The sequence below is a fragment of the Acanthochromis polyacanthus genome, chromosome 8 (assembly GCF_021347895.1).
Source record: "Acanthochromis polyacanthus isolate Apoly-LR-REF ecotype Palm Island chromosome 8, KAUST_Apoly_ChrSc, whole genome shotgun sequence".
In the NCBI taxonomy this organism is placed as follows: Eukaryota; Metazoa; Chordata; class Actinopteri; family Pomacentridae; genus Acanthochromis; species Acanthochromis polyacanthus.
In genome coordinates this window covers 19,652,077-19,678,444 of record NC_067120.1, presented here as the reverse complement: position 1 = coordinate 19,678,444, position 26,368 = coordinate 19,652,077, and the positions used below count along the sequence as shown (strand labels likewise).

The window sequence follows — 26,368 nt, the reverse complement described above, 5'->3', positions numbered from 1 at the left end:
AAGTTTCAGCTTTTTGTGGAGACCAATGACAAAAAACAAATGAAACTGAGTTCCAAACGCCACAGATTGATTAGTCTCCATTAGCTGTTTATGGGACTAGAAACCGTTTCTTAGTAATTTGCCATATTCTGAGTTCAGTCAAATTGCAACTATCTCAAGGGTGATTATACATCCAATATACATTTTTAAAAAGCATTCTGTAAAAAAAGCCACTAAAATGTTCCCGATAACCTTCACAACACATGTTCTTCAGACTTCTGTACACTGTGCTGGAAACGTACCTGCTAATCCAAATCTGGTGCATCTTGAGAGCCTTTCATCCATCATCTTGTAGACGAATCTTTAATCCTGTCACGGCATAATTACGTGTACTGATGAAAGTGCCACACACGGGTGAGTAATTTGATGGTAGAAGACATGCCTGGGCACAGATGTCTTGCACAGATTTTGTGCATAGTACCCCCATCGCTACACATAGTTTTACATACAATGCTGACAGTTTCTTGGCTATATTTAGATTTATGAGCACATGTGTTCATCTCATCGAGGCTCTAGACGGCTTTTGGTTTTTTTTTCGCAGTTTGGGAGGTGAATATTGACAACGCTGTCAGACTTTGATGAATCCAAGGGTTGGAGAGGTGCGATGTTTGCAACACAGTGTCAATGAGAGTGAGTGAGAAAGAGAGAGAGAGAGATCATCAAGAGAACCGAGTGAGCGAGCATGCGCGAAAAGGAATGAGAGAAATGTGTTTTTTATTCACTGCTGGAGGCGAAAGCTCCATTGAGACAGAGCCACTGTCTTGACTGAAGACTAAAACAAAGCCCATGTTTAAAATCAATGCCTGCCTTCACAGAACCCTGTAGCCAAAAACAGAATCTGATAGAGGCAGCTGTTGTTATCTTTGACAGGGCGGAGAAAAAAAAATAAACAAAAAACCCCTGAGGGTTTAAAAATCTATCTGGAGAGCTGGTGATTCCAAGTATTGATTGTGTGAAAGGTTTTACTTGTTAACTTTGACTCTGTAATTCAAATCCGTCCAGTGCTGCTTCTTAACACAGATATAGCTTCAGCTTTTAATACAGCATCTACCGCCGTGACAGTGCTGTTTTACAAATGTGTGCACACACTCACTGTTTACTTTAATACGTGTAGATTTTTCATAATAGTAAGTGGGAAACTTAAAAATTGTAATAATATGGAAAAGCAGCAGAAATTGTCCAGTACAGAGAAGGAATCTAAATGTCAGCCTGCTGTGAAATGTCATCCCCTATTCAGTCTGTTACATGCACAGAACGTCAGAAAATACAGAATATCAGCATCCAGCAAGAGCAAATAGTGTGCCTTGTTTAAAATATTTAAATAGGTTTCATTAAAGAGTCTTCTTTCTCCTTCTCCCTGTGGACCAGTGAAAGTATGTCATGATTGTGCTACAGCAGATAATGGCTCCTCATGGAGCAAATGCTCTGTCCTTCACCTTCCTTCTTCCACATTTCCCTTCTGATGTTTTATGGACATGTGGGCAACATGCTGTCATTTGGCACACACTGGCTCCCTGGCCACATTTCTTACATGTTTAATGTCTTTGTACATCAGTTATGGAGGCCTCCATATGCACTGCATCACCTTTAGTGGCGAAAATTTGACTTTTACTTTCTGATGTAGCATTCCTACTTTATTTTGACATCCACTTTGAATGTTGATGTGCAGCTATAAATGACAACACATGGGGCTTTAAACTAAAGGTGCAACTTTGATATCCAGAGATCAGTCAGCTGCTCAAACCATTCATCTTGGCTTTACCGGCCAATCTGTGACCGATCTTTATATCAAAGATCTGGTGTTGTTCAATTTAACTTTTTCTAGACACACCGCTCAAAAGCAAAAGGCTCACATCTCGAAATACAGGGTTGATGCATGTCTTACCACGAGAAACGATGAAAGAAAATGTCTTACAGTGTGTCATGAAGTCAGTTTTGACAATTGTTTCATTGAGCTAAAAGATACATAAATATGTGTTTGGGTGTGTTGGCTCAGTCTTACAGGATTCAACAACAACAACAACAAAAAAAGTACACCTCACTCGGTCTCCAAAATGAAATCTTCTGACTCTATGCAGCACTGTCTCCTAAAACCGCACCCTCAATTGCATTTTGATGGAAACATATTTTCTCTTGAGTTACATTTGTAATCGGCATATGTTTTTATTGTGTTGTTTTACTGTAGCTGCATCTAAGCCAATTAATCATTCATTAGATAGGACCCGTCACCCTGATAACCAAGGAAATGGAAGGGGAAGAGAGGGATGTATTTTAACCCAAAGCATGACAATTTTCTAAATCTAACTAATTAGTTTTGGTGTCTAAATGTAACAGTGTGTGAAAATGATAGTAAACAATGAGAGAAAGTGAAATGAGCCCACTTGTGCCACCATCAGTCCTCCAAAGGTGGACCTTGCGGCTCTTTGAAGGTGAAAATGTTTTTCTACTGCATCACACTGTTACTGTAGTGGGAGAAAACGATAATAATAATCGACATGTAAGCTAGTTGATACTGTAGTTTAGTGGCATGGGAATGTAATTTTGCGTAGACAAAGCAGCATTAAGCATCAGGGTATGTGGCTGTGTTGACTGTTGACGGATCTTCCTGTATTCCACCACACACACACACACAAACATAAGCTGTTAAGACAAAAACTTAAGCATCATTGTTTTATCAAATTTAAATCTTTTCGTCATGAAACACACAAAATTTGCAGTGAAGAGTAAATTAGGCCAATTTCACATTGTTTCTAAAATTTTCACAGTAATTTACTTTAACCTATATCTGCTGATATTTGAGTTTCCTCAGTTTCTTCTTAATCAAAATGGGCCATTAAATTTGTTTTCCTAATGGACAGGAGAAATATGTCAATGTGCTTAAAGGTCAAGCCCCAAGCCCCCCACAACTAGTTGGCTTCCCACCTTTACAACTAAGAATACAACCCAAGTGCAATGTAATATCTATCTAACCAATGGTTGTCCAGCTCATCTGATTGACAGCTATGTTCTTCTTTGACGGAGCGGGAACTGGAGCTGCTAATCTTTATTCAAACCAAAAACAGCCCGTTGAGAACAGTCCTAAAACTAGAGGTTATACAGTCATGGTGAAGCGAACAATCTTCGCAGCATTTTGAGCTGGAAAACTGAAAGACACATTGTGGAGACACGCAAAACTTTAAAACACTTTGATCCCAATCATGAAATCAGACTTTGAAATTGTCAAAAAAAAAAAATCTCTTTTTAAATGTGTATTTTTTGGGCTTACAAGACTTTCCCCTTACATTCACTCTTTTTTGACCTCCTGCAGAAATCCCCGCTGCACACCTGTATCTGGAACATCCATTGTTATTCATTAGTTGTTACTTGAATCTTGGCTGTTAAAATTACTCCTTTTTTCCACAAAGGGAATTATCTTGCATTGTGTTCCATCTCGCTCTTTTGGAAGGAGGAAAAGGTTGTGAGGATTAAACTTTTCCGTTCTCTGTTTGGCTCATGAAAAGGAAAATGATATATGTTCACCTGTAAAACACGGGGGAAAAATGGGACAGGAGGCCTCCTACAGTACAACCCCAAACTCTAAACCATCTGCAGATGTGTTCACCGGTGCTTATCCGCTAAGTAAGCAAACCTTGCAGACTGTCAATATGTGTGAGAACTGATGTGCCACATGGTCTGAGCATGCACACGCTACATCTCATACCTCACAGACGGATCAAATTGTATGCCAGCAGATATGATAATCATAAATCTGAGGATTAGCTTTTTGAGTATTTCACAGCTCTGGATGATCTGTCAAGCAGGCAACACGCTTCCTGTCGCAGCTCTCTGAAGCGTCTGTCTCAAAGATCAGACATACAAAATCACCATCTTACGTTATCATAAAAAACACATCTGTCACAACATTTCTAAACTTTGATGGATGGAGAAATTCGATGTTTTCCGACATAAGACTCTCTTTTGTTGACTTAAATGAAAAATATTTCTCAAATGCACCCCTTCCAAACAGGAAAATTATCAAATCAACCATTAATCAATCTGTATTTGAGACTAAGAAAACCTGAAACAGACACTAGTCGCTGTGAAATGGAGATTGGATTAAAGCCACATGCCTGGCTAATATAATATTTTTCAGTTTTTTTTATGATTAAAAGTAGTCATTTACATCACCTGTGATGTTGTTGTCGGCTTGGTTACTCCTGTTTGAGTTTGCAGATTAAAGGAAAACAGCTTACAAAACCATTAATTTACCGTCCAAACATCACAAGCTAACCCAGTTGAAAGCTATCCGAGTGTAATTAAAATTCCTCTGGATTTAAATACATTCTCAAGTGCGCATGCTAACGGCCCTTTTGGGAGCTTCTTGGACTAATCGGAGAGAAGGAGAAGTGTCTTCCTTTTGCTAATGGGTGAACACATGATTTCACAGCTCCCAACGCGATTATACTCTTATTAGGGTCAGACATTCATAAAGACTCATTAGCAATTTTTCCCATCATGTGTGTGGGTGATATCATTTCTATCTCTTTTGGTGTGTGCAGCCTTCCTGCTTTGATTCCAGTGACTCAATCCCTTTGAACCAATTTGTAAGCCACTGAGCACTAAGATGCACCCAAACTTAACCCAGACTTAACACAAAAAGGCTGAGAGCCTCTCTTTGGCTGGTTTGATGTTGCCAATGTTCAGATTGTTGGGTTTTTAACTGACTTTGAGGGATCACGAGATGGTGAGCTTTCTGACAAAAAACACCATTTTCGGATAGACTGCGGCTGTTTTAGGCAGAGGGTGTTCCAAGCAACGTGTGCTGACAACAGGAAGTAAGCAAAGGTTGGAAAAGACAGCTCACCGCCCTCAGCCTCAGAAAACCTGGCTCCACTGAAAAAATTATAGCAATTTGCAACAACAACAACAGCATGTCCTCCCATTTTAAGCGAGGTTACTACAGGTAATTCACTGCTGCTTTGTGCTCTCTTTTCAATAAAACTGCTAAAAATAAAGAGCCATTTTTTATTGAATATTGTCAGCCCACCTGCAGAGATAGTTTACATTTGAGCTAATTGAATAATGTGCAAGTACTCAGCGATGGCAGCTTAATTAATGGTTAACAAGGCGTTGTTGCAAAGAATTGGCTTTGCATGAGTGTTTCGCAGACAAATGGGGCTCTGTATTTTAGGCTGGTTTAATGCAGTTGGGTCAGCAGTTTTGTAAAAGCTGCATGACATTTTGTTTCCTTTCTTTGAGCCACTTGAAGGGTGTGGTGCAGGATCTGGCACAGATGATTCTCAGTAAGTTCTTTATTTTACTATATTGTTAATGCTGTATGAAGTCAGTGTGCTATTTTATAACGTTTAATGTCAGCTGCGCAGTAGCTTTGTCTAAACATCACCTGGTATGTTGCTTTAGTGGTCTCTGTCATTTGAGCTCAGATACATGAAACTTGGTTGACAGAACATATATGCTCTCCCAGAAAACATAATGATAGTCATTTTTGAGAGAAATCTACATTCAATTTATCTCTCGACCCTATATCTGGCACACAGGTTTGTTTTTTTTGTCGAAGTTCCTCACAACGGACATAAATATGGATAAAAATAAAACAACGGAAGCGAATGCATTGGCAGGCACAAAAGTGAGAAGCTTAAAATGGATGACTCATTCATCTGTCTTCATGCTTCAGATGGCCACACACATGAAAACTCTCACAAACACACATAAACACACAAGGATCCTCATTTCCTGCTCTCACAGAATCCTCCCGATGAGCAGACACAGACACGCTCAATTCAATCCACTCAGGCAAAAAACACACACAAGTGCGCGGCTTTCGATGCAGATGAAGGACCTCCTGATTAACAGAAAGCATATGCATGTGCTGGTGGCATGAAGGTTGCAGAGGAGGGCTTATGACTGCGGGGATGTCAGTTTGAATCCCCAAACGAGCTCGGGGTTGAGTAATGCCATTTCCTCCTTCTATAAAAAGGTCCAAAGAGGTGCCCTTGAGCAAGACACATAAGCGGCAGTTAACAGCGGTGGCTCCCCAGTGCAAATGTGCCTAATGACATGAATGTGAAGTGGAGTGTAGCTAAGTGAAGAAAAAATCCTCATCTCTCAAGCGCTCATCAGCCTCTGCACACCTGCCATATGGAGAATATATCAGCGTTTATGGTTCTGCCACACTAAAAACTAACTGTTGTGAACATGGGGTCCATAAATCCGCAGAAATGTTCAGAATCATCATTCTGTGTAGCAGTTGAACATAAAGTGGCGGCTTTATGTGGGCTGTGGTGAACAAACACAAACTGAGACTTGCTGTGATTTGACAGAACGCTGGAAAACTGAATTGCACAAAAGGATTAAGTTCAAAAACGCGCAACCTTGCCTGCGCAACCAACACTGTGTTGTGTAGCTGATGACATGGAATGTGTTTTTGCTACGTTTTACTGCCTTCGTCCTTTAACTCTGCCAAGCTTTGAGGTGGTTTTGGATCGAGCAGAAGAAGGCTCTTTTTTAAACATTTATAAGCTGCAGGGTGACTCTGTTGCGAAAAGGGAGGGGCCGTCCAACCCGGGCTGTGGAGGAAACTGCCTCCCCCAAAAAAGCAAAACCAAACAAATGGCAGAAAAAGTTATTTTTCAGATGGCTACTGTAAAAGGAGCCTTTGTGTCCTCAAAAAATCTGCTCCAACCGACACTTGACTAAGAGCGGCAAAGGAAAGGACACATGGAAAGAAAGACTCAAAGAGAAAGTACGCAATGTACCAGTGGGAGGAGGGGATTTTCTGGTGAGCAGCAAGAAATGTATTTTGGGGAAAAGAGCACCTTCTGGAGGCTTCTGATCTGCTGTTTCACCAGAAGGCCTTGGCATAGTGTCAGGGTGTTGGTCTGATTTCCAATAGTGCCTTTTCAGTGCGATAGCAGCTTCATAAGACCTTAATAATGTGTTTTATTTTTAACTGCTTCAGTGATGTGATGTGGCAGCCCTGCAACACTCATGTTCAGTGTGAGGCTGTGGTTAAACCAAGGCACACACACACACACACAAACACACACTGTGGAGTGCAGCTACATCTTGACAGACAACTCGTCTACAAGGAAGAAACCAGTGTACACTAAACGCCTCTCTTTTGGTGCAGAGAAAAAGAACTGCTAATGGATACTGATGCTTCTGGCTGCTGCCATGTGACAGCAAACCCAGTTCACTATTTCCAAGCATTTACGACAAAATTATACACATGTAACTTCAAGCCAGTGGTCATCTGAGCACTTAACATGCTAGACATACTATAAAGCATGCTTCTAACTGAAAATACAAAGTAAAAGATTGCTATAGTAAAGAACAGATGCAGACCCAGGGAATCACACAAAACACATGCATCTGAAAATGAATGTTGTTCACTTTGTAATACAGTTCACACAGTGGTCTCACATTTCTTCTTTATGTTATTGTGATGCCCAAAGTTATCTAGGTGAAGCCATTAAGTTCCCCTGTTTATTTCTTCTCTGGCGTTACTATCCCAGATATTTTAATGGGTTTGAAACATACATGTAACACAGCATATGTCAAAGCTTTTCAAAATTCATAACACTGGTTCTGTGAATCAAATGTAAATGAGTTCTGGCCTTTAGTTATGAATATATTTACAGTTGTTTATTAGAATTTAAATGAGGTTGAGGAATTGAATTCCACAGGCCAAATGAAGCAGCCTATATATTTCTGACTACTAATGAATGCTGCTCCAAAACGCACTGATTCTCGATAATCCTGCCAAAGGCATCCACTACCATCCAGCTGGCATTCAGATGTTATTCAGATGTTGTTCACCAGGAATAAGGCCCATGGAAATAAACGCATCCAGAACACTGAACTGCAAAGTACAAAATGCGAAAGATGCTTTTTCATACTTAACTGCGGTGCTTTCAAGCCAACTGTGCGGATCTGAGCAATGCTGTGGAAACACAATAGTCCATTTGTTGTTGAGTTTGGTTCACGCTGTGCACTCATGGCAAATGCAAGTCAACTGAGGTGACCTGCATTTTTAAACATGCCACATATATTTTGATATGATTTCAAAGCGCCATATTTTTTCAGCTACACTCTGAGAACGCTCCAGAAAACATCAAACATGCACAAACTGCATGGTACAATTGCATAAGGATGTGCAGCTGTACACGGACTTAACTGTAAAATGAGGAAATGTATTCATAGGTAAGCTTCAGATGGTAGTTATATAAGCAGTTGTGGGACACAGGCAGAAGTAATTTTAGTTTGCAGAGCTGAATGTCATCGACACCACAAAACCACAGCGATTGCCGAAGTAAGGCAGATTGAAGTGTAGTCGAAAAGCCAACAGATGAAAGAGGAGGTTTATGAAGACTGCCTCTCTTAGCCTCTTCTAACTGAGAAGCTGAAATCTATCTGTTATCCCAGCAGCCTTTGCTATCTGATCCAAATTTCGTCATGTAAGTCATAGTTATTAATACTTCTGTTCAAGGTTTGTTCCCGTTAAAAGGGAGCTTTTGCTTGCCACTCTCACCTTAGGGCTTGCTCTGGGCGTTCGGGTCATTTGGGTTTCTGTAAAGCATCTTGAGACAATCTGAACTGTAATTGGCCCTATATGAATAAAATTGAATTGAACTGAACTGCATTGCGCTTTTCTTGTTGTACATGTTGAGAAGATTCTTTTTTCCGTGTGTGAGGACGCCACGGTGCCAGAACAGCAGGGCGAGGCAGGGTGAAGCTGGGCTGCACAGGGCTGGTCCTGTTGGATTTGGCATTAAAATATCCAACTCTGCACCACCACAGCATCCTCCTCACACCGTGTCTGCTTCACGTCTTTGCTATAATTCACTAAAATCATACCATATGCCCATACGAAATTCCTCTGGTACTATTTATCACTATTTTTCTCAACAAAGCATGACAACCCTTTTTTCCCAGCAATACATTTTTGTACCTCATGACTCATGGGAAGGAAGTATATTATATCTGTAACACCTGACACCTGCTCACACTTACAGCCTCATTCATAAATCTAGTACAATACCCTGTTGCAGTACAAATTATCCAACTCCCCCATTTCTTCACACAGACAGACTATATCGGGGCCACTAAGTTTGTTTCCAAATGACCTCACTCTGGAGCGATGTGATTCAAGAGTCAGTGGTGAGTTCGAATGTAGACCACCATCAATAGTTTATGACTTGGATTTAAAAAGGAGGCCTGTCCCAGTCAAGGTAAAAGCATTACATCTGCGAATGAGTCATAAGTCTGATAGTAACACTAAACATAACCCCACCACAAAGCGCTGAAACCACGTGCTTTGGAAAAAAGCCACCTGACAATCAGGGGGTCACAGAGGATTAGATCAGCATGCAAGAGGTTGAAATGGAATATATAACACACACCACAGTGTAGGTGGCAGTAAAAGTAAAAAGACTAAATCACAGCATGAAGGTAATTGAAAAAATACAAACAACAAAAAATATGCACAGAATTGTCACATTCTTTGTAATTTGGTTAAAAATGTAACATTTGTTCTACGAGTGGTGCCACAAGAAGAAGCCCTGGCATTAAAATCAACAGAGTTTATCTCCTTGTGAGAATGAATTTTCTTATTAATGTCTGCAGCAATTTGTCCGTTAGACTGTGATCATTTCTCTTTCAGTATCTTTGTCCGCCACTGTTTCTAGAGACCCATAAAATCTGAGAAAACACCACCCTTTCATTCATTTTCTTTTTCTGTCGAACAAAAACTGGCTCTGAATGAGATTTGCAGCCTGATGTGATGTCACAACAGGATAAGCACCGCCCCCTGGCTGACTCCTCCTCCTCCGATTTCCTCACTGCCGCTTAATTGAACGGAGCAGATGCAGAAATAGGTTCGCTGGCAGCATACATGCACATTCTGAGAATTTGTGAAACTCTGATTGAGTTGTTAAATTGGATAGAATATGACCCCTTTAATCTGATGTTTGTAATAGAAGAAAGATCGATTAAAAAAAAAATCACAGAATCACTGGACCGCTTGATTATATTTTGAGCCAATCTAATGAGGCAGAAACATAAACAACATTCAGTAATTTAAAGTTAATAAATCTGTTGTCATTCAAATAAACAGAAAACTTTTCTTACATATCATTCTCTCAGTTTTGTATTTGTGCATTTTCTATATCAGGAGGAGCAGCTCAATTGCTGTGCGCAACCAAAACTAACTTTGCTGACGCTTCAGTGCAGTTGTTTTCCATTTCACTCCTACTGGTAGGTAGTGCAAAGTTAATTCCCTACATCAGCTCCCAAAGTATGTCCACGCAGCCCATCGACAGGCTCAGGAATGCTGACCTACATGCACAAAGACAGCTGTCAGGTAATAGCTGAACATTCCCTAGCAATACTGCAGTATTTAAGATATCCAGAGACTCTATTGAATCATGTTTTTATGAGAATGTGGACTGGATTTCACCTCGCAGCTCAGGATTACAGATGTCATGTTGAAAGCAACCTCTTCTGTGGTGGATATCTGGAGGCGAGTTTTCCCAGTAAAACTCTTTTTGGAGAGGGAGAGTTAGCTGCTCAACAGAAGCCCTTAAACAAGTCAGTCAATTATGAGAGACTGAAGGTTTCCCAATTGAGGATAAGGGAAGGTTACAGCTATGCCAGCATGTGTTTAACAAGCACATACTGTAATTTTTTATAGGCTGAAAGCAGAAGTGGGGATCTGCAGTGGGCTTGTTTCTGGCTCGAGTCTGCAGCCACTAATAAGGTTCTGTTCATTATTAAGCCTCATCAACGATCCATTATTTGGGTTCTTTCCTTGATTATGTGCAATTTCAATCACTGTTATTATTAAACTGCTTAATTTTACTGACATGAAATGTTTCAGTTACTTACATAATTGCAGTCTGTGCTGTTTTCATGTCATGTAAATGCATCAGGACAAAGCCTCCTTTAGCCATGACAGCCCTGTTCAGTTACATCTCTGAAAAAAACGCCAAATCTGACAAGGCACTGAACCTGCTCTATTTCATTTTTGCTTGACAGAAAAATATTTTTCCTCATAAGTAATTGTTGGATGACAGTTTTTCACCGCAACAACAGCTGCTGAGGAAGTGAGACTTCCCCCAAAATTCACAACATAACAAAATACTGAAGGAGAATCTTTACTTCTGCAGAGATAGGAAAAAGACTTTTATTTTTTGGAACTTGGCATATTTTTCTAACTATAACTGATTGTATCAAACTCCAATTCTGTCCTATCAGTTCTCCAAACCTGTCACCCCTGGACAAACTGAGTTGCTGTCTGGTTTGATAATGTCTGGTTGCAAAGTGGAAAACATTAATTTTGTCGACAGAAAGTTTGCCGAGGCTGTAAAGCTATTTTTTTTCGACAAAGATGAAATCTCATTCCTGTTTGGAACACACTTTCCAAAAATCAGATATTTCTATTTTAAACTGCTGATCTTTCTTTCACTGTTTGCTAAAGTAGAGTAAAAGCCTGTCTGTAAAACCTCTGACACGTTTCCCCGTCCATGATGTCTCATCTGACTGTAACTTTAATCTGAATCTACATCTTCCTGACAGCACTGAAGCTAATTAGTCAATTCATTAAGTGCTCATAGCTTTTACCTGCTGAAATACAATATTATAAATGCAACGACGTTCACATACAGAAGCCAGCAATCTAAAGTGTTAATTCAACACGGCAACGGTCAAATCTATTTACAGTAGATTTGACAGTAAAAACCACACACCAGACTTTCCGCTCAGTCTACTTTAGCTAAATGGCCCTCTGGATACATAACACATTTTGTTTTTACTTGACCATACTTCCCTTCTATACATCTACAAAATTAGTTTGAGCGTTTACTGGAAACAAGACAAAGAAACATCAGGAGCCCGATTGTATTTTCTAATATATTTCTGTGCATTAGAGAACCATGAAGTGAGAAAAAGCAAGTTCAGTTTCCACCCCTGAGACTGGCTTTAGGCTAATTGGCATCCAACGGTTATTGGTGCCCTTATGAGCAACAAAATGCTCTCTCCCACTGTAAATTAGCTACACGGCCTCTGGGGGTTACTGGACCACATTGCTGTCAGATTTGATTGGGTCGTGTGTATCAGTTGTTTGCTTTAAGAGATGAAATGGAGGCTTTCTTGTCGTCGCAGCATCTCTGTGATGTTTACACCTACCGTACGTTCTCCTTCGGAAGACCACGAGGCACAAAAGGATTAAGAGAACATAGCAATTAAGCTCAACCAATCTAAACTGACAATGTTTAAAACATCTAGAGTGTCTGTGACTGTGGTGGAGATTTATCCTGAATGGAAGCCTGGGAATGCAGTTTTGGCTGTGAAGCGACAGGATGCTACGGGGTCACACACGGTCAGCCTCCCTACTATGCATTTTCACATTCCCAAGAGGCCTTTGTCCACGGTCCACTCTTACGCGATATAGTACATCAGAGTGCATTGTTGGCCGCAAAAATACTAGTTGTTCTAAGCGCACACTGATCCCTCCTGCCATCTGCATTTTTTTTGGTTTGGCTGATCTTTTGTTGATTTCAATACGTTCAGCTGCTGCCGTCAGTTGCTCAGAGATTCTCTTCTCACAATCTTCCCTCTCACTATTCACAAGGTGGAGGGAGAGAACTGTTGACTTTATTTCTTTGTTTAATCAAGCATGTAATCGTTTTTGAGCTTTGCCTACCTAGATTTTGTGAAATGTGACTGAATGTCTGCAAAGGCATATATGAGCTGAATGGCGGAGCGTGAAAGGCGTTTTCTGGAAGGCAGAATGTGAGAGGGAGGCTTAGCAGGTAGAGGTCTCATGGTGGGTAACAGGTGGAAACTAGATGTCTTGTGATGAGAGTGATGGTTGGATGTACAGTAATGTGCAAAATATTTAGCCACTAAAAAGACATTTTCACAAGATTCCACAGTCACAAAGTAGCTCTACTGTTGTAGCTCCAAAACTGTGGAACCAGCAGAATCAGTAACTCAGTCTGAGAATTTTTTACCTGTAGCTACATACTAGCATTTGTATAGTATTTAACAATGGCTTTTCTGAGTTTAGTTGTTGCCCTTCTTTAATATTTTATTGTCTTTTCTGAAGTTTTGTTCTTTGTAAATGTTTCATTGTTGCTTTTTAATTTTTCATGTTATTTGAAAATCACCTTGTAACTCTTTATACAAATACAATTTACTGTTATTTTTACCATTATAAAAACGAGGATGCCTTAAAAAAATAATGCCACGAACAAACATGATCTAAGGAGCGTTAAAAGTGCTGGTGGGCATATGTTACCTTCAGAAAGAGCCCAGCTAATTATTTCCTCAGGTCTTTATGCTAAGTTAAGCTAACTTTATGCTCACTGCAGCTCTGTTTATCATAAAAACATGAGAGCAGAACAAAAGTTATCTTTACCTTTTAGCAAGTAATCTTTCACTTTTTACTGGTGAGGCATCTAATTCTTAACATAATGAGGATTTATCCTATCCTCCACTTTGTCTGTGATCATTTTATTGTCTTTCAACTCATCCTGACTTCAATTCTACACTGTTTTAGAAATATCCTTTTGTGTTTAAATTCAGCAGTATTTCAGATTAAAGGCAAAGTCAACTAAATATGTAGCAGGCAGTGGGAATTGATGGGACTTGGAAACAACCCCACAATTTAATCATTTTTTCCTTGTATCATTTCCTATGGTTAAGTCCCAATAAGTCTGCAATGGTTGATTTCTAATAGGATCGGAATCGTGATCGTCAGGAGCATTCACTTGCTGTCGTACTTACGGTGACGCTGTTCCGCTGTCTCACGATGATACAGAAATCTTTAACAAATCTGCATCCAGACTATCAGCCGCATCACTGCCAAAATCTAATCAGTTGGTCCTTGTGTCCAGTGGCGCCTGCAGAAAATTTTTCATAGGGGTGGTCAGGTGGGGCCACTTAAAATCTTGGGGTGGCACACCAAAACTAAAAAGTCATAATTTCAGGAATTTTATTTTACTAGTACTAATATTACTGTCTTTTTTTATAATACTGTAGAATGTAGGCTAGCAGAACACTATCAGAAAGACTTGAGGAAGCGCCTATTGATAAACTTGTTGTCTTATGTTATATTTAATGTTACTAATGATCTAATGTGCATAGACTAATAACAGTACAGTTAACATTTTGAGTTAATTTCCTCCCTTCCTTCCTCCTCATCACTATGCTTCTGCTGCTCAACCGTTGGTTCTCTCTCTCCTCCTGTGCTAATTTTCTTGAAGTAAGAAGAGATGTCTGTTGACTTTCTCTTCATGGTCTGCAAATTGAAACTAGAAAAGCACTCAGAGGGCGCAGTTCTCCACCAAGACTGCTCAGTTGACGTATTTTTTTTTTTACAACGAATGAAATCTTTAATAAAAAATGACCTTGTGCTGAGCACAGGCATGTGTTATGCATGTGCATGTTATGTATGGATACGAAAATGCGTGTAAATTACACTTATGAAGGTGTGTTGATCACTTCATCACTTTTGGCAAGCCTTTGTTTTGCTAGTGTAAATAATGAAAGTTCCCTCAATGCTTTTATTTTGAAGACATATATTTTTTAAATGTTGCAGGCTTTTATTTTGTCACCATTCCAGCGGCACAGGAAGTGTTGTCCAAGAAACGGTCTCTTGACATGACGAAGACGCTGTCGAAAAGTTCGAAAATTCACATAAAGATGACAGAAAACGGTTCCACGCTGTTGCTGTCTAGCAAAGGATGTAAGCACCTAGCGGGGACAAGCTCTTACGGTGAAGAAATGAGTGAAGGAAAAAAAGATGAATTTGTGTTCAAATAAGACTGCTGAACTTAACGTGTCTGGCTGGCGTTTGCTACATCGTGTGGCTAAAATATGTAGCGGTCGGTAGGAATTGGTGGGACTCAGAAACCCTCTCTTCAGATCTGTGCTGCTGATCCATGCCGATTAATGGTGATGCTGTCAGAGTTTGCAACCTACTCAGAACCAACGGAATGAATGAGTGATTGACATCACTGTTAGACAATGAGCCAAGTGGCCTCTGATTGGCTAGTGTGTCTGAGCCTTGTCCTTGCTGGGGTGCGAGCTTAACTGGCAATTGATATTAGTAACTGGCCAGTGGGGTGGCCAGCAGATTTGTAGGGGTGCAGCCACCCCAGGCCACTGCCTGGTGGGCCATTGCTTGTGTCATCTCTGACCTTCCCCGAAAATTTCATCCAAATCCATTTGTCCGTTTTTCAGTAATGTTGCCAACAGACAGACAGACAGACAAAGACAAATATATGCAGATTGTCACATAACTCTGTTGCTCCTTGGCAGAGTATAAAGAGATGATTATCTGTTTCCCAACCAATGAAAATAAAACCTCAGATGAGCTAGTTGAAGAAAACAAAACTCTGGGCAATTTAGAGTGAAAAATGGAGAAAAATCTTCAGGAAAACGAAGAATGAATGAAAGAAATGATAGGTGTTTCTTTCTTCCATGAGGTGCTTAAGCTCTTTGAAACTGTCAAACCAACTTAAATGAGAGTAAAAAACTGTCTTGCTATTTTTTTAAAATTCAGCATTTCCATTAACTTTGTTCTATGCAATAGTTGACTACAAAAACAGACAGCTACTTGGCCGTGAGGAGATATTCACTTAATCTGACAAAAAAATGTACTTGATTCGATTCATACACTCTACCTTTCTAATAATGTCAATAGTATTCTATTTTTAAAAAAAACCCTTCAGATTTCTGTCTCAACCACAACTATTTCAGTTGCCTTATCTGAACCACAGAGTAAATTTGCTGTTACAAGATATACATTTTTCGCACCTCACCCACTTCACATTTTATGTAACTAAGCTGAAGTTTTCAGCATCTGTTTTGCCATAACTGTGTGAAAGATTCAACACATGACTGCACAAAGAGCCTGGTTGTGTGACTTGGCAAACCAGTGACGTGTGTTTCGGGCCCGCTGTGCAGCTGTTCTCTGCTTCATGCTACTGCAGGCGGCCGTACAGTCAGTCAAACCAAACTTCGTGGGACACATTATTTCCTCCGGTTATTTTAAGCCTTCATAACTAGAGGGATGACGACATTTGCCCTGGCCCTCTAACAGTGGGAACTGTGTGTACCGCAGTGCATAAAGAATACACGCCCTCGCGTACACACATAAACACAATCATGTGGACACACGCACACACACGCACCCAAAATCTCCACCCTGGATCTCCATTCCTTCTGCCTTCCCTCTTTCGTCAGCCTCATGTGAAGCAACATGCTCTTGCTGTCTGTGGGTGCTACCTTCCAGCTATATTTATCTGGTGCATGCTATTCCAGAGTGTCATCTGCCAGATCCTAGGCCTGGTGTGATCCCCAGTCCCTTGATTCTGTCTGAACCCAGCTCGTAATGAGGCCGTCTGGCTTCAAATTACTCAGAGTCCTTCGTGGTCCCACAGCGGTGTTGATGAAGATTTTCAACAGGACTCGAGCTAGCGCTGATCTGCCTTCATAGCAGCATGCTGTGAGAAGTGTCCCTCCTAGCTGCAGCCTCCCACTGTCATGTTGAGGGAGTGACAGAACAGCAGACTGGCTATTTGGGCGGAAATGAAATCATTGTATTTATTTTACATCGCTGAATATACTCCATGTGGAAAATAAAGACAATTATGTTGCATTTTCGATGTTATCAGATATTTGCCAGAAACTCTAAACATTGCTAGACCTCTGTCTGTAACCAAATACATGCAAAAGGAGATGTTTTATTTCTCCCTGGAGGTTCACATATCATAGTACCTTGCGGCTAAAGCTTAATCCCGTCGTCTTGGAGCAAAGGCTAATAACATCTCAGAGTCAAGAACTAATTAGAAGCACAAAACTATTAGTCTGGAGTCTGATGTCTCATGATTAACCACTGCGGCCTTGTGCTTATGAGTCATGCACCCTCTGGGCTGGAGGGAGTCCCCGCACTCACAGTGGATTTCTCTATATTTAATTTGGTGAGTCATATTCATGTGTGAGCTACCACTGCAGGACTTGTAAAAATAGTAGACATAGGTCTCTAAGGGATAGTGGAAACAAAACAATCCCTTGGCAGAATATAGCTTCACACGTATGAAGTTCTACATACGACACACGAATATTAACGAATATTAGTGATGTTTTACAATGCTGAGCTGACGTTGGTTGATCTCATTGAGATACTGTGTGTGACTACAGAATCTGCTAAGAAGATCCCAGGAGTTGGAGGGTTGCTGAGAGAAATTCGTCACATCTTTCAACAAATGAGCCATTCAGCCTGTTTCAACAACGAAGAGCGAGATCTGACACTGAGATTTCCTCAAATCGCAGCTAGATGCGGCATGCCGACATTCTTTCTCCACAGTTGCTTTGTCTATATTAGGCAAGAGAAGCGGGGCGACAATTTGATTAAAGCCTCCAGCCCTGGCTTGTTCCTAACTGACCAAGCCAGCTCCAGATGTTGGAGTGGAAACCTGAGGCTTTTCCTAACACGTCTCAGACGAATCAGCCCAACTCTGGAAACATTTCCCATGATTCACTCTGCTTTTCCAGTGCCTTTTGTTGCCCCACTGGCTACATCGGCATGATTCCGCTGATAGGGACATGTGAGTACACGCAGAGCAGACCGCGCAACAAAGCAAGCATTGTTCCTCAATCTAATATAGACATTAATTTAAATCACATGATGCTGTATGATAACAAGATCTGATGATATTGCCAGTTGATAACATTCACGATAAACAAGAAGCAGAGCTTTTCCTGGGCACTAAACTGAATGAGTTGTACCATAAAAGCCCTTTGGGGGAAGAATTTTGTTATTCCTTTGTCCTTTTCATTTATTTTCGATGGATAAGAGAAACAATGGCAACCAGACCAGAATGGATTCCTCTTCACTCAAATGATAAAACAGACTATGTAAAAAAAAAAAAGTCAAAAAAGGAAAAACCCACAGAGGCTGCTCGTATCGAGACATCTGGTCATGCATAATTCCTGCTTATTGAAAACTTGGCAGTTCTGTGATGATGAGAATTTTCTCTGGAGTTTTCATTTTGGGCACTAAACTCCCCAGCAGCTCTTATCAAAAATAAACACACAGCTCCGTCGCTGCAGCGGGGAGCGACTATAAGCCTGTCTTTCTCAGGGTCATAACACACTTTGATTAGAAATGTTCCACTTCAGGTCTTGGCCCCACTGTGGTCCTGCAAGGTGTCCTAATGCACAGGACTCTATCCTTGTAGTACCTCCAGTATTTCTCTTTGTGTTATTATGCTGAGCTTTTGGGGTCTTAATTACCTATATATATATTCTTTATATTACTAGTCAATGTGTTTGATAATCAGCATAATCTAATTCTTATTCACATCCTGCTGCCTGATACGCCACAACAACAACAACAACAAAAAACCCCCGAGTCAAATCTAATCGATGCCATTTCCCAGTAGGTTGTAAGCTTTAGGTCAAGGACATCCATTTAATAGGATTTCATCTGTCCACTGCTGGATTTTTCAGACCACCACTCTGGTCCTTCCTGAAATACCTTAACAGCTATTGGACTGACTGCCACGAAAGGTCCCCGAAAGTATTAAACCTATGAACATGACTCTTAGTGGTCCCCTGACTTTACTTTTAAACCCTCACACAGGTCAAATATCTGCCAAACTATGACTACAATGACTTTACCATCAGCCTCAGTTGGGCTTGTCAACTCTCACAAAACACGCCTCACACTCTGCCTCACACACATGTCATGCTAAACAAGAGGAAGCCTTGATCCGCTATGAGGAATATAGATTTGTAGGTAAAATACTTGTTTTTGAGACGGTATTTCAACATATTTTTTTTTACATTTAGAGCATAGAAATTGGTTCATAGAGGTATCTTGAGCGACAAAAAGAACAATGAGCCCCGCTAAACTTGGTATGTCCCCCACAGAGTCCTGATCTCGACATCACAGAGTCTGTGTGGGATTACATGAAAAGACAGAAAACACTGAGAAGATCTTTTTTTCTCAAAACAACTGTGGCAAGACCTCCAAGATGCATGGATCAACCTACCTGCCAAGTACCTTAAAAACATTGCATGTATTAAGGAGAGCTGACGCTGTTCTACAGGCAAAATAGTGCCCACACCAGACAGTTACTTGATTTATTTACTTTTTTGGTTTACAACAGGTTGTCATTGAAGGCTTCTGGGACATTTTTAAATGACTATTTTTATTTGAGAGTAAGAGCGTGACAAGTGTCTGTTTTCTAGTTTGTTATTGTAAATATGTTTTAGCTTTGTTTCCTATATTTGTTCTCACAGTGTTTATATTAGAGGAATTCTTGCACGCATGAGTGCATTCCCATATAAACCACATTACCTTACCAATAGCTGAATAACGTGACAGAATGTGAAAGAAAAGCACATTTTACTGTAACATATGTACCCTTTATTACCAAGTTTTTTAGTGATGAGGAAATCATCAGTCAAGTTTTTTTTTTTTTTTTTTAAAAAGACACATTAGAAGTAAGGTATGTCCATTTTTGGATTTGCTGTTGCGTTGTAAAACTTCATGCTTCAACTTTTATTCCAAGATATCTCTTTTTTTCAGCAACCTCTGCTGGTATCTGTTGGGGCTGTTTTGCACAATTCTGGTGAAAAACTCCTAAATTATCTGTATAACTTGTTTGTACACTGTTCAACGTTCACCGATGCAGTGGCTGCTGCTGTAAGTAAGACTGTGCCCTTAGAATTGCCTAAAATTGCATGGCACCAAAGTAATAACAACAATTTGAAATCCCAAATTGCCAATTACAGACCTGAAATCTGGGTGTACACCAGCCATTACTAAACTCCTGCAAAACCCCCTTCCACCAGCTTATCTGATTGACGTGAAAGGGGTTAAAACAACACATGAGGCCACCATAAGATGGCCTTTGACCTTCCACCTTGGGACAGAATCTGGGTCTGTGTTTATGTACAGAAACTCTTTTGTGTACACACCCCGTGCTAAATGAGGTCTGTGTGTGGGCTGTCTGCCTGCTCTGGGCACATATAGCCCAAGAATATAATCTGAGCAGTCTGCCATTGACAACTAGAAACCTCAAACAGAGCAATGTGGGTAAGATCATCTGCCAGGAGAATATAAAGTCCTCAAGATGAGGGACATGACTTTTCTCAGGGTTTTTGCAGCACAATGAGCATAAACGGAGCTATCATATGTGCTTTTAAAGTCAATGAGTGCTCAATGCCAATGTATTCAGAAGGAAGGCTCAGTTTCTTCCTTACTTTGGAGGAATTGTTCACTTGTCACCTGTGTGAAGGACAGCTTGATAGCTTCATTGTGTTTCTCCTGCTTTAAAGGACTTTAGGTTTGTAGATATAGATTTCTGTCAGTAATTGCACCTTTAGACATACCATGTGTTTGCTTAAAACCTGCAAGATAAGCAAAAACCCCATAGGCCATGTCCAATTAACTGACTGAAGGGCCTTGGGGCAATCATGAAGTCGTGAGCCCAATTTCTTTAAATCGCTGTGCACTGTGTATGGATTAATTTATATTAGTAATTAGTTTGTGCTAATTTAAGCACAGCAATGATTAGGAATATGCATTAAATAGTCACAGTATAAGCTGAAATAATCAAAGTCTTCAACTAGATTTTAACTTGGGACACTCTCTACAATTCAGGGCCTTAATTAATTCTAATAGTGAACAGTTGGTAGAATGGTGTAGAGGTTTATGCACGATTACCATACCGGTGAATTACCCAAAGCCTCGAGCCTTTGGGATTCCTGAGAGTCTGTGGCCCTGGAGGAGATGGTGAGATGGTAATCTAGCTGCACCCCAGGGGTAGCCATATTTATTGCATTTGGAAAGGGAACTAAAATAAAAAGAAATTCAACTATTTACCAAATGTTGGCTGTAAAAATCCTTCACAGTTTGCAGATTTACTTAATATTTTGACTTTGACCTGCCATACTCTGTAATCATGCATTTTAGGGCACATTTATTTTTCATTTGACTTCTAAACTAAGCTGTTTAGATAATGTGGATAAACTACTGGCGCATGTAAACCTAATTGTTTCAAGATTTCAACAGTTACTTGGACAAGTGAAATGTTATCATTTGAATGATGAAAACAATGAAATGAACTTGTAGAAAACTGGCATGATCCTATAATTGTAGCTGTTCAGTGAAATAAATGATCAAATAGTGAACACGCCCAGCTGCTTCTCTTTTGTGTGGTACATTTCCTGCTGCTAGCTCACAGGCTGATCTGACTATAGCAGCTCACTGTGAATGAGCTGTAGTGCTTCAGTGTCTTGCTCAAGGACACCCTTGACAGGAGTTATTGCTGTTACAGGAATCAAACCTGGAACATCTCCATTATGGGCCCGAATCACTGGGCAGACATGCTACTCAGACTGTAGCTGCACGTCGGATATAAAATTCTACCTGTAGAAACAAGATGAAGTTACAGAAAGGAAACAAGCACGGCGAGGCAGGTTGCACATACAGCCAACTTTGGATTCTTGCAATGATGTTTGCCTCGGGCCAGAATCCCCCCCCAAAATACTTAATAAACCATGACTCCCTGAAACTTTCTCTCTGAAAATGGCAGGATGAAACATCAGGCAGGCAGAAGCGAGGAAGGTTATATCATACGAGAAACATTATCAATATTGATTGTCTCCCATGCTCAGAGATGCTATAAGGGTCTCATTTTCATGAAGCCAAGAGGATGAGCATGTGAGTGAGCAGAATATCTTCAAGAATGACTCATTCACAACTCAGGTTTTAAAAGAAATGCCCTTGTTCTGCAGCACAGAAGCCTTTATCGTGTTATTTTTATTTTTTTTTTGCAAAACCTTGTGTGATCTATAATAATAATTGGCACTCCTTGTACATTCAAGTGAAGTACATGCCACAGTTTTTTTTGGACCAAAAAAGCACTTCACATGAACGCTGACATGTGGCGGGCTTTCCGTGCAAAGAGAAAGCAGACGAGGAGCGATGCATTCTGCTATGCATTTCTAAACACTCTGATTTTCTTGTTTGGACTCACTCCAAAAGCCACATTTCCATTCTGTCCTAACATTACGTTGTGTTTAAACTACAAGGTGAGGGGAGGGTCACAATGTGTGTCTGTGGAACTAGCACAACCAGCAGAACACTAATCTCATCAATTTCCCAATGCAAATATTGGACTTAATAATCTTCTGTGCAGACACTTGTACACCATTCACCCTGCCAGCTCTCAAGGAACACATGGAGGCCTTGTACGCGGACACTTCACAAAGCCAAAGCAAATTCCATATTTATTTTCTCCTGTTACCATAGAGACATTATACTCAAGAGGAGATAGCAGGCTCGTACGCAGTCTCCGGATGCAAATCCCTTCGTTAAGCTTTGCAATTGAAAATGCAAACACATTCAGTAACGACACATTTCTTAAACACTCAAAATGTGCATAAAACATGAGATATTGTTTGAAGTGGATGCTCTGCTGTTTTATATGTTATTTGAGCAATTTAAGACAAGCATCCACAATTTGCTGGATGGTGATTCAACCAGTTGTTTCAGTGTTATCTGGCATTGTTTTCGTATACGTGTTGGTGGTATTTTACACAGAGCAGCCGGCAATTTGTTCTTCTGTCCGCTCATATTTGTGTTTTAGAAATGCCAACATGTTATAAATGGACTTCCAGCAAGTATAACGACAACAAACAAGAAAGCTTGCAGAAAGGTTGGTAATGGGGCAAGAAAAAAGTCATTCAATTTTCGCACTCCTCGGCTAAACAGAAGGGAGTGGCAACAGACATGGCTTCCATAGGAGCCAGTAAGCAGCACCAAACTTTGTGTGCCAGACAGAAATAAAACGAGGAAAAAAGGCTCTATTATCAGGCCAACCAAGCAACATGCGCGCACTGGAGAGCAATTTATGTTTTGGAAATATCTACCCTGCCAATTTTTCCAAACTTTGATAAAGTGATGGCTAAAGAGCAGCCTTAATGGCTGCTGAAAAGACAGTGCTGCAGGGTGTTTGAAAGACCGAGAACAGGAACATGTCATGTCCAATTTCAGATACAGACATGATAAAATGAGCATCCCTTGATGTGAGAAAGCGCTCTCATATGGCTGCTGAATACAGAGCCATGCTGGTTGTCTGTTTAAATGCCAAAAAAAGATGTCACTTTTAAATTTGATGATAAAATGACATTGACTGTTAAACAGGATGTAAAATAGTTAAATGGAATTTAATAGACTTTGATGGATGTTATTATTTACAGGTGCAATGCTAAACTGTGGCGCATGGCATCACCAGAAGGCTAAACAGGTCTCTGAGTGTGAATGCCCGAAATAAATTGAATATGAAATGCTTCCTATCATATCTTGGGATTCTTACGTGAATATTACCGTCCTGAGAAAATGACAGGATGATTTTTGTGGCAGCACAAGTGGTTTACCTCAACTCACCTGTGCTATTGTGTAAAAAGTTTAGTGAGAGTGGATGCAGTTCTACCACCTCAACACTAGGAAAAGCTCCTGAGAAGGGTTTTTTTTGGTGAAGAAATGTGTTAAAAATCTGAAGTAAACTGAGGCATCTGGACATCATGTGGCCCATGACATCTGAAGATGTAAACAGTGGTAAAAAAATGAAACCCTCGGAAAGCCTTCTAGGTAGTTTGTGGCAGAGTCCCCCAACAGATTGTGGCAGGCGTTTTGTGCCGCAAAGGGGGGCCAAAATCTAATCAGCGACTTGGTACATCTGGTCAACATTAGCATTTAGTTCTCCAGGGTCAGTGGGTGAGTACTGTTCACACTGAGGCAGCCAGGATTGTGCCAGCAGATAATTAGATGAGGAGAAATTGTTCCCTCGTACACTGCTCCTGTTTTATTCTGCCATCATTTTGATTAGAAGAGCACTCGGTCTTAGATATGTGTAAAATTACATCTACTGCATCATTTAACCAGTCAGCGCTATATCTGCATAAAGGTGCTCCACACTGTTATGCAAACGGTTCCTTGCAAATTGCCAGCAAATGCAACATGACCACACTTAGACAGCACTCACTGTTTGCTCAGTGTACAGCTAATTCTTTAGCGGAGGTGTCACCGTCACGCCAGTCAGTGGGGTTTATCTATAAATGAGCAAACAGAAGGGCAGATGACTCTTTTCATGCTTGCGGTGAACAGATCACAGTGCAGAAGAACTGAATCCAGTTCCCTGGCTGAGCTTTGATTCTGTGCCACTGAAACAAAGCGCGACTCCTCCGTTCAGATCAAGAGCCACTTTTTTTTTTTTTTTTCACTTTAGCTGCCAATGAGACACTCATGGAGAGGTTCGCCCAGACTTAATTGGAGTGGAATTTGCAGTGCAAGTTTGAAGATCTGACAGCAGGGAGAAAACAATGGGCTCAACAGCTGCTCTAAGTCCAAGGCTGAACCTGCCAACTCGCCATATGTATAATTTTGTGCTGAGGTGAGTTGTTTAAGCTGTTTGAAGAGACTGTTTTAATTTCCCTTCCATGTATATACCACACACACTGAATAAAATGAAACTCTGCTGCCTCGTAGGATATTGAGAAAGGTATACATGAATCTCTTTACTGCTGCTGTGTGGGGCCATTGTATGGGCCTTTACCATCCAGCAGCCATCTCCCCTACAAACACTCTCCCTCTCTCACTTTCATCTCTCCTCACTGGAGGGGTAAGGAGCAGCTCTGCCTGCCACTGTGCACTTCCCTCTGAAAGAGCCATTCATTGCTGCCGGCAGAGGGACCTCAGCTCAGAGGGCTTCGGCTTCTCTACCTCCTGCCTTTTGGCAACACGCTTTCAGTGCAAACATTCTCAAGGTAAATGCACTCACACATTCAGCCGGGCACAGGCTGAAAGGCAAAGAAAAGAAATGCATTAGATGTGAAATCGACAGATGTTGCCTCAGACCTTGGACCAGGGTCAGACCATGGCAAATTTTTACCCCCAATGTACTGAGTTTCATCCCAGAAAAGGAAGGTTTCACTCCAATGAGTGGCATGTGCACCGTGAGAGTGAATGAGAAAGAGGAAAGAAGATCTGATGTGGAGTTACTTGAAAACTTTTTGCCCAGTGCAGCAGGTTAAAGTTTAAATTAGTTCAGTTTAACTTGGAGGCATTAACACATCAGCCTGCCATGCTTTGATTTATGCAAACGGGAAGCGCCAGACAGGGACAGTGATCTGATCTCCTCCCGTGCATCTCTGACAGAGGGGAGCAGGAGGGGGGAAACAGGACACTGACAGAGTGATTTGCAGTGGCACTTACCTCCATGACCGGGGCTGGGGAGGCAGAGCAGCAGGGTCAGGAAGGCACCAACGAGGACCGAATGCAGGGCTCTCATATTTTCTTTGCTGAAAGTTAAGTCCTCCAGTCTCATGTTAAAGACACTCCATTCAGAAGAGACTGAATGAGTTTCCAGTTTTGGGACCTGCTACAGGATACTCCTCTATGTGAAGGGGCAGGGCTGGGGAGGGACCATTAGAGGGACGCCCTCTTCCAACCTTCCCTCTTCTCCAGCACACTCTCTCTCACACACATATCTTCATAAACTGGAAAAATCATATGCCTCCTCTCCCTGCTGATCTGGCACTTACACATTGACTAGTGCTAGATCTGTAGATTCACTCTTGTGTGTGAAAAAGAAATCACATTCACATACTGTAAATACATTCACATACGTCAGTTTACTTGCTTCTTCCTACAACAACACTGTATCAGTGTCTCAGCTGTGCCACTCCTGGATATGTAGGACTCCCTCCTTTTGTCTGACTCTATAATTGGAGTGGCCTTTGGAGAACAGCAGCTGCCGTCTGCAAGGATAAACCTTTTACTTTTAATTAAAGACAAATCAGGTTGCCCAACTCTCTTGGTACTTTATCTTCCTAGCCTTTCCCTTGATCAATGTCTCCTTCTTTATGTTTTTGTTCAACAAACCTGCTCCCGCAGCTAATTAAGCTCACACTTTAGTGCGGAGTAGAGGTGGGTTGTGTTGCATTTGCATTCACTCTCGCTCCTCTATTGATAGGCAGGGACAATGGAAAAGTTTTCCTCTGCAAGTTATCTAAGGCACTCAAAGAAAGGCTTTAATCGTGGCAAGTGCTGTCGTTGATTGTTCTCCACTTGGCTTTTGCTTTCATTTTTGGTAATGAACATGCATACACGCCTCACAAGGATTAGTATTTTCTGGTTGGATGCTAAGATTAAACCTCAAGTTCACTCTCAAAGCCTGAACGTTCAATTTCACCTGTCTCACAGTCAGCTGCTTGGCAAATTATTCCTTGTTCTTACTGACAGCTAAAA

General features: G+C 40.9%; 1 protein-coding gene across 3 annotated transcripts in view; it reads right to left on the bottom strand.

Annotated features, from left to right (window-relative positions):
* Nucleotides 1-26,368, bottom strand: part of cspg4 (chondroitin sulfate proteoglycan 4) — a 97,304-nt gene that overhangs the window by 49,830 nt on the left and 21,106 nt on the right. For 2 of the 3 annotated variants that reach the window (XM_051951749.1, XM_051951751.1), the window contains exon 1: nucleotides 25,334-25,479. The exons of the other annotated variant lie outside the window; for it this stretch is intronic. In XM_051951749.1, the coding sequence (XP_051807709.1) occupies nucleotides 25,334-25,445 (112 nt within the window). In that variant the 5' untranslated portion in view covers nucleotides 25,446-25,479. Of the gene's footprint in view, nucleotides 1-25,333; nucleotides 25,480-26,368 lie in introns of those variants that run through there. 3 annotated transcript variants of the gene reach the window in all.